General features: G+C 47.5%; 1 protein-coding gene across 1 annotated transcript; it reads left to right on the forward strand.

Moving 5' to 3' along the window:
• Positions 1-2,656: 2,656 nt before the first annotated feature.
• Positions 2,657-7,938, forward strand: LOC126015946 (uncharacterized). The gene is given in 3 exon segments (XM_049778475.1): positions 2,657-2,980; positions 2,982-3,461; positions 3,463-7,938. Coding segments are annotated over 3 exon segments (5,259 nt in total). The 5' UTR covers positions 2,657-2,677.
• The last annotated feature ends 1,333 nt before the right edge of the window (positions 7,939-9,271 follow it).

The following is a 9,271-nucleotide window of genomic DNA, read 5'->3' on the forward strand; positions in this document are numbered from 1 at the left end:
TGTTATAATTCAATAAACATCCAATGGTCTAAGCAGAAAATAGGCGTGATTCCTTGATTATTCCAGCCCCCCCCCAACACTAGCCACCCCAATCCTCATCCTGATGGAATGCAGAGATATGGGCGGTCTCCTAATCTACAGGGTGAAGGGCCCATTCTCTTGGTAATGTAGTGACAGGGGGAGGGAGCCTTGTTTATTATATTATACTTCAAGCAAGCCAGTGACAAAAGAAAGAATAGCATTAAACTAGATTTTACCCTTATTCTAGACCTACTGTGCCATCTATGTGTTCTTAAATTGTTAATCCTCACAATACCCATATCATTCTCCAATAGTTGTTAACTTAACTCATACTTTCCCAACTAGTAGGCATTCTTTTAGTGACTGTGTGCATTCTTCAAGGGCCACCTGCTATATCTTGGTCCCTTCCTCTTATGACCTTCTAAGATGTCTTTGTGCTGGAATGCTTCTATAGTTATCCTTTAAGGTCAATCTGGTTTCAGGAATCAAATGTCTCTTGAGGGGGGCAGAGAGATAGTATGGATGTAGGGCATTTGCCTTGCATGCAGATAGACGATGGTTTGAAGGAGCGATTTCTGAGCATAGAGCCAGGAGTGACCAATGAGCAAAAGCCAGGTGTGACCCAAAAAAAAGAAAAAGAAAATGTCTCTTTGCGCCTAGTCCACCTACCTTATTATTGCAGCCTGTAACTAAATTTTAAAAGCAAACTATTTTTGCTTTTGCTTTTGGTTAATCCAAAATAAAACTATGTTTGAAACACTCTTTTAACAACAAAATATCAGGACTATCCTTTTACATTATTGATGTGACTTTGGGTGGGCTCTTGAATGACTACTGGTCACAAGAAAGCCCATGTCATGAATAGAAGCTTGGAATTCTCTGTGCAACTTCTCCCAATCCCACCTCCAGCCACTATTTCTTCAGAGAAGGGGAAAAGGACTGGAAATGGAGTTTATAAATGTTAATGTGAGGACTTCTCTGTAGAATCCCAATAGCAAAGTGTTCTTCAAGCCTAGGTAGACAAATACTTGTAAAGTGGATGATGTTCTCAAACACGAAGGGGTAAAACTCCTGAGCTGGTATACTTCCAGACCTGATCTTCTGTGTCTTATCAATTGATTCTTCATCTGTATCCTTTATCATGTCCTTTAATAAAATGGTCACTATAGATACATATTTCCCTGAGTCCTGTAAGCCAATGAGCCAATTAATCAAATGGAGGGATAGAAATCACCAAGATTGCTTGCTCTGGCATCTAAAGTGTGTGAGTGGAGCAGTCCTCTGGACTGAGGAACTTGATGTCCTCTCAAGATGAGAATATCAGAATTGAGCCAAATGGCAGGACACCACTCTGGTATCATAGAGCTTCGGTTTGAGACAAATCTCTACTCTTTTGGTGACCAGAATTAAAGTGTGCTGTGTGAGTAGGAAAGGAGATTCTCAGGGAAGAAACACAATTGGAAAGAACTGGAGTTTTCCAACACAGAAGAATCAGGTAAATGTAGTTCTATATTATTACCCCATGACTCAACAATTCTGCTATAATGTTTGTACCCAAGAAAAGTGTTTGCATTTAACTCCTCCAGAAGATATAACTTATAATTGTCAAAAACTGAACACAATCCAAATATATATCAATAGCATTATAGATAAACTATGAAATAGTCATATATAATATTACATATTATAAAGTAATTAAGGAATAAACACTTTTTTACAAAAAGGTAAGTATAATAATCAGTGAAAAGATGTCAGACTCCAAAGTGCATACTATTGTAAAGGAAAAGTTTCCCCTGGATTTGCTAACTGCCCTGATCACCTACCCCCCCCTTCACAATTCTGGGAACTTAAGTTTCCCCTGAGTTTCCTGACTTCCCTGATCACTCACCTCCCTTCACAATTGTGGGAACGTGTAGACCCAGTTATAGTTTAACTTTCTTTCTGTTCTGACATGGTTCTAACCTGGTCATGTTAACCCTGTAAGCTTGCACCTGCACCTTGCAAAAATGTGATTGAGCAAATGCCAGATGTCATGTACTTCCTAAAGCCAATCAATCTACTGTACCTTTCTATTGTTTGAAATACTATATACAGCTTGTAAGCTCATGGCTCAGGGCTGGCAGATTCTGGCTTATGCTGGATTCTAGCGCAGCCCCTGCATGCTTGTAAGAAAAATAAACCCCCTGCTATTGCATGAGACTGTGGTCTTGGTGTCTTTGAATGGCGCATCATTCTCCGGGACTTAACATTTGGAGGCCCCAGCGAGATATTCACGCCTGTTCAGGGACATCAATGCTTCACCTCGGGGTTTTGAGAACACCGGCGCCTAGAAGGTAAAATTTGCACTTGGTGTGGGCAGTGTGACTGCCATACGAGCCCGTGAGGGTTCTCGGTGGCGGCTGACAGACGTGTCTAGAGGGCCGCAGGTCACAGATCTGAGGGACGCCTCAGTGAGGTTTGGGGATCCCGAGGACGCTCGGAAGCCCTTCTGTGTGTATGACCCTTAGTGGGGTATACATTTGTAAACTGCCCAAGTATCGGGACCTAGGTCAGATTCTGTTTGTCTGTCTGTCTGCCTGTTTGTCACTGTGAATTGTGTGTCCTTGCTCTGTGTTGCTGCTGCTGCTGCTTGCATTTTGTATTTGCCTTCACAGGAATGGGACAATCTGTGACCACCCCGCTGTCTCTTACACTAGATCATTGGCCCGAGGTGCGAACCCGAGCCAGTAACTTGTCTCTCCCTGTGAAGAAATCCCAGTGGCAGACTTTTTGCTCTGCTGAATGGCCAACCTTTGGAGTTGGCTGGCCGCCTGCTGGAACATTTTGCCTTGATATTATTAAAAGAGTTAAAAGTTTTGTCTTTCAGCCGGGAGAGCATGGGCATCCAGATCAAGAAGCCTACATCATAGTCTGGCAGGACTTAAGCGAAAATCCACCGTCATGGGTCCAGCCTTTCCTGCCCCCCCCAACCTTTAGAGCCGGGCCCGAACTCTCTCTCTCCTCTTTCTGTTCTTCCTGCAAAACTTGGAGGGGAAAAGAAGGAGAATCCCAGTCAGCCAAGTGCCCCAGTGCTAGATCAGCTTGACCCACTGACCCCCAAACCGGTACTCTCCGATACACAGGATCTGTTACTTTTTGACGCTCCTCCACCTCCTTACCCCCCGCCTCCACAGCAATTGCAAAGACAGGCAGCACCCGTGCCTGAGGCTGCCCAGGCTGCCCCACTTTCTCCCCCACAGGAGCCAGATTCCTCCACAGGTCAAAGTGGAGCAGCAGAGATCACGGAAAGCCCAGGGCCAGCAGGAAGAACCCGCAGCCGAAGACCCCCAAACGTGGAGGAGGAAGCCCCAGTTCCTGAAGTGGCAGTGACCCTGCCCCTCTGCCCATTTGGCCCGATGATAGATAATGGAGAAGGGGGGGAAATGCAAACCTTACAATACTGGCTGGCCTTTTTCTACTGCTGACCTCTATAACTGGAAGAATAACAATCCTTCCTTTTCAGAAAACCCTACCAAGCTTACTAACCTTGTTGATTCTGTTATGTTTTCACATCAGCCCACTTGGGATGATTGCCACCAGTTGTTGGGCGCCCTGTTCACCACTGAGGAACAGGATCGAATTCTGCTCGAGGCCCGAAAGCATGTTCCGGGACTGGATGGTCGGCCCACTCAGTTACCCCACCTCATCGATGACCGATTCCCTTTGCGCCGCCCTAATTGGGATCCGAACACTCCTGCAGGTAGGGAGCATTTGTCCATCTACCGCCAGACACTAGTGGCAGGTCTCCGGGCAGCCTCAAGAAGGCCCACCAATTTGGCCAAGGTAAGGGAAGTAGTACAGGGCCCTACTGAATCTCCCTCTGTGTTTTTGGAGAGGTTGATGGAGGCTTATAGGAGATTCACTCCATTTGACCCACAAGCAGAGGATCAGAAGGCTTCAGTAGCCATGGCTTTCATTGGACAGTCAGCCTTGCACATCCGGCGTAAGCTACAGCGCTTGGATGGTATCCAGGACCTGACTTTGCGGGATTTAGTGAAAGAAGCAGACAAAGTTTTTCATAAGAGAGAAACAGAGGAGGAAAGAGAACAAAGAAAGGAGGCAGAAAGAGAAAGAAGGGAAGACAAAAGGGACCAGAAAAGAGATAGGGCACTTACTAAAATCCTGGCCGCAGTTGTGGACAGAAGGAAAGGCAGAGTAGGAAGAGGCAGGCAGAGAGAGAGTAGGGACCTGGGCCCCCGCTCACGGCCACGGCTCGACCACAACCAATGCGCATTCTGCAAGGAAAAAGGACATTGGGCACGAGAATGCCCCAAGAAGCCCAAAAGAAAAGAAACCCAGGTCCGTGCCCATCCGGCTATATTAGCACTGGAAGAGGAAGACTAGGGGTGTCGGAGCTCAGACCCCCTCCGTGAGCTCAGGGCAAAGTTCCAAGTGGAGGGGACTATCATAGACTTTGAGGTAGACACTGAAGCTGTACACTCTGTACTGCGATGACCCCTCGGATCCCTATCTAACAAGCGTTCCTTGGTAATGGGAGCAAATGGAAGTCAGTTCCACCCATGGACAACCAAGCGAACTATGAACTTGGGCAAAGGAGAAATACGTCACTCTTTCTTGGTTATTCCCAATTGCCCTTCCCCCCTTCTGGGACGGGATTTGCTCACCAAGTTACGAGCTCAAATTAGTTTTGAACCCACAGGGCCTGAAGTAGTCTTTCGCAATCTGGCTGTTGAACCTTACAGTGAAACAGAAGTAGTTACTACTTTAAAAATTGCCACAGATGAGGAATGGAGACTATATATGCACAACTTAGAACCAGAGCAGCCAGAAACCCCGGTAGAAAAATGGCTAGAGCGCTATCCTAAGCCATGGGCCGAAACAGCAGGCATTGGACTGGCAAAATTCCAGCCCCCCGTAGTCATCACCCTAAAGACCACGGCTACCCCTGTACAAATCAGGCAGTACCCAATGAGCAAGGAAGCTAGGGAAGGAGTACGGCCACACATCAAAAGACTGTTACAGCTGGGGGTTCTGGTTGTCTGCCAGTCACCCTGGAATACTCCACTACTCCCAGTGAAGAAGCCAGGTACAGGAGACTATCGCCCTGTGCAGGATCTTAGGGCTATAAACAGTCAAGTGCAGAATATCCACCCTACGGTCCCAAACCCTTATAACTTGCTCAGCTCCCTGGGCCCTGACAAAACTTGGTATACTGTCCTAGATTTAAAGGATGCTTTCTTCTGCCTTACTTTGCACCTGGATAGCCAGCCCCTGTTTGCCTTCGAGTGGAATGATCCAGATGCTGGGATATCGGGACAGCTTACCTGGACCAGGTTGCCGCAAGGATTTAAAAATTCTCCTACCATCTTTGATGAGGCTTTACATCAAGACCTAAGCCTGTTCAGGCAGCTACACCCGCAGGTAACCCTGTTACAATATGTCGATGACCTCCTCCTCGCAGCAACAACAGAGGAGGAGTGTAAAAGGGGAACAGAGGACTTAGTGGCTGAATTAGGTAGACTGGGATATACAGCCTCAGCTAAAAAGGCACAATTGTGTAAACAAAAAGTGACTTTCTTGGGCTATACTATAAAAGATGGCCAACGCTGGTTAACTGAGGCTAGAAAAAGGACAGTAACTCAGATACCAGCCCCTGAGACTCGTAAACAACTCAGGGAATTCTTGGGTACAGCAGGATTCTGTAGACTGTGGATCCCAGGATTTGTCTTCCTGGCAGCACCACTATATTCTTTAACAAAAGGAGATGCTGAATTTACCTGGACTGAGACCCATCAGCAGGCTTTTGATAACATAAAGAAGGCCCTTCTGTCAGCCCCAGCATTGGCCCTACCAAATATAGAGAAGCCATTTACCCTGTATATAGAAGAAAAGGGAGGGGTGGCACGAGGAGTGCTAACCCAAGAGTTGGGCACCTGGAAACGGCCGGTTGCTTACCTATCAAAGAAATTGGACTCAGTAGCAAGTGGATGGCCTAGATGCCTAAAAGCCATAGCAGCGGCCGCCCTCCTGGTAAAAGACGCAGATAAGATTACCTTGGGCCAGAAATTAACTGTAATTGCCCCACATACCTTGGAAAGCATCATCAGGCAACCGCCTGATCGTTGGCTCACCAACGCCTGCATCACCCACTACCAAAGCATCCTGCTTGACAAAGACAGAGTGACTTTTGGGCTACCCCATAGCCTAAACCCTGCTACACTCCTTCCGGATACCTCTGAGGACGCAGTACTGCACACTTGCCAGGACATCCTGGCTGAAGAAGCCGGGATCCGTCAAGACCTTCAAGATCAGCCTTTACTGCATTCAGAGGTAACCTGGTTTACAGATGGGAGCAGCTTCCTCCAGGAAGGTAAGAGGCAAGCGGGTACAGCAGTAGTAAGTCTCTCTGAAGTAATCTGGTCCCAGAGTCTCCCAGAGGGAACCTCGGCCCAAAAAGCTGAGCTAATTGCCCTAACTATGGCACTTCGCCTAGCAGAAGGAAAAAGGGCAACCATATACACTGACAGTCGTTATGCTTTTGCCACGGCCCATGTGCATGGGGCCATATACCAACAGAGGGGGCTGCTAACTTCAGCTAGAAAAGAAATTAAATACAAAGAGCAAATATTAGATTTACTAACAGCTGTCCAGTTACCTAAGGAATTAGCCATAGTCCATTGCCCAGGACACCAGAAAGGAGAAGATTCAGTGGCAAAAGGAAACCGAAAGGCAGATGAGGAAGCAAGATCCGCTGCTCTGCATGGATTAAAAGCCCTAACAGTCTCAGAAAAGGTTGAACTAAAAACCCAGGGGGAGAAAGACTCTATGGACCTTCAGGGAATGGAGCTGGCAGCCCTGTCCTATGTACAACACCTCCATCGGTTAACTCACTTAGGGCCAAAGAAGATGCAGGAGCTACTGGACTCTCAAAATTTCTCTTTAGCTCCTGGGAGGGCTCGGGAACTCACTGAACAAGTAGCAAAAGCCTGTCAGCCTTGCCAGCTAGTAAATGCTTATCCTACCAAAGGCATAGAAGGAAAAAGGCTTCGGGGAAACAGGCCAGGGAAGTCCTGGGAGGTTGATTTCACTGAAGTGCAACCTGAAAAGTATGGACTAAAGTATCTCTTAGTGTTTGTAGATACCTTTTCAGGATGGGTGGAAGCATTCCCCACTAAGCATGAAACTGCCCTAGTGGTGGTGAAGAAAATATTGGAAGAGATTCTGCCCCGTTTTGGGCTCCCACAGGTAATCGGGTCTGACAACGGACCGGCATTTGTGGCCCAGGTGAGTCAGGGCTTGGCCAGGATTTTGGGGATCAATTGGAAATTACATTGTGCATATCGTCCCCAAAGCTCAGGGCAGGTAGAGAGAATGAATAGAACTATAAAAGAGACCTTAACTAAATTGGCCTTAGAGACTGGCATAAAAGATTGGACCATGCTCCTACCATATGCCCTTTACCGGGCCAGAAATACCCCCACTCCTTCTCTTTGTAACCTCACCCCCTTTGAAATCCTGTTTGGAACATCTCCACCTGTAAAACATCTAACCCCCCTTGATCTAGACTCATGTTCCTCTACTCCTTTGCTTATCAGGCTAAAGGCTCTTGAAGGGGTCCAACAGTCTGTTTGGAAGCAGCTTGCATCCGCCTACCAGCCTGGGGACATCAAGGTGCCACATTCCTATAAGGTTGGGGACGCCGTGTACGTCCGGAGACATCAGACTCGAAACCTTGAACCTCAGTGGAAGGGACCTTTCATTGTTCTGCTGACTACCCCCACGGCGGTCAAAGTAGATGGCATCTCTGCTTGGGTCCATGCTTCACATCTCAAGCCGGCCCCCGCGCCAGGACCTGAATGGACTTTGGAGAAAACTGATAACCCTCTTAAGCTTCGCTTGCGCAGTCAAGATAAGTAACTGTAAAAATCTATTAGACACAGACACATTACAGGAAATTAGCTCCCTAATGAAGGCTGATAACCCCCATGCCCCCCAGCACCTGGCTTGGGAGGTGCTCAATGAACAGGGACGCACGGTCTGGTCCATACAAGGCCACAACCCTCCAGGAAGCTGGTGGCCAGATCTCTACCCTGACATATGTCAACTAGTGGCAGGACAGGATCCTGCCTGGGATGTGCCATACATACAGCCTTGGCCTAGTCACCATTTGCCTGAGAATAATGTAGGCTATAGAGATAATAAGTTAGGATGTGTCAATAGTAACAGGCGATGTGCTCTGCAAGAAATGGAATTTTATGTTTGCCCTAAAAATGACCAAATCGGCAAACTAGTACAAGGATGTGGAGACTCCCACTCCTTTTATTGTGGTTCCTGGGGCTGTGAAACCACTGGACAGGCTTACTGGAATCCCATTTCTGACTGGGATTGGATTACAGTAACCCGCAACGACTCATCTCTAGGGGTAACGCAGTGCCTGCGTGAACAAATTTGCCTACAAAATTGTAACATCCTCAAAATTAGCTTTACCCAGTCTGGGCGAAAGGTTAATAAGCTCATTGATTGGATAAAGGGCAGGACGTGGGGACTTCGATTCTATGTATCTATCTCTTTCGCTTTCACTGGTGGAAATGATGGTTATGGTCAGGACCCAGGTTTACTGTTCCAAATTAGACTGAGGCCTATCAAGAGTAGCCCTGCTGCTCCCCCAGTTGCTGTCGGCCCTAACAAGGCCCTGCTATCACACCTTCACCCACAACCAGCTCCCAGACCCCTACCATTGCCTCCTACGAGCACGTCAAGCCCTGTCCCCCTTTCTCCCCCTCCTTCTATCCGGGCACCCACACCTCTTGGGCATACCTCTACTCTGTTCAATCTCATTCTGGGGGCTTATTCCGCCCTCAATGCCACCCACAATGAGTTAACTAAATCCTGTTGGCTCTGCCTTTCCTCAGCCCCACCCTACTATGAAGGCATTGCCATTGATGGTTTCTATACCGAGACCACCAACAGTTCTTTATGCCCCTGGGAAGACATCCATCCGCTAACACTGCAGGAAGTGTCTGGCCAAGGCCTCTGCGTGGGCACCGTCCCTGCAGACAAGCAGTTTCTATGTGCCTCCACTCTGGTAATTTCTCCTACCACCAAGGCTAACAAGTACATTTTACCTGCACCAGGTGCCCGATGGGCTTGCAGTACAGGTCTCACCCCATGCATTTCTGCATCTGTTTTTAATTCTTTTTTTTTTTTTTTGTGGTTTTTGGGTCACACCCGGCAGTGCTCAGGGGTTATT

This window comes from Suncus etruscus, chromosome 8 (genome assembly GCF_024139225.1).
Source record: "Suncus etruscus isolate mSunEtr1 chromosome 8, mSunEtr1.pri.cur, whole genome shotgun sequence".
Taxonomy (NCBI): Eukaryota; Metazoa; Chordata; class Mammalia; order Eulipotyphla; family Soricidae; genus Suncus; species Suncus etruscus.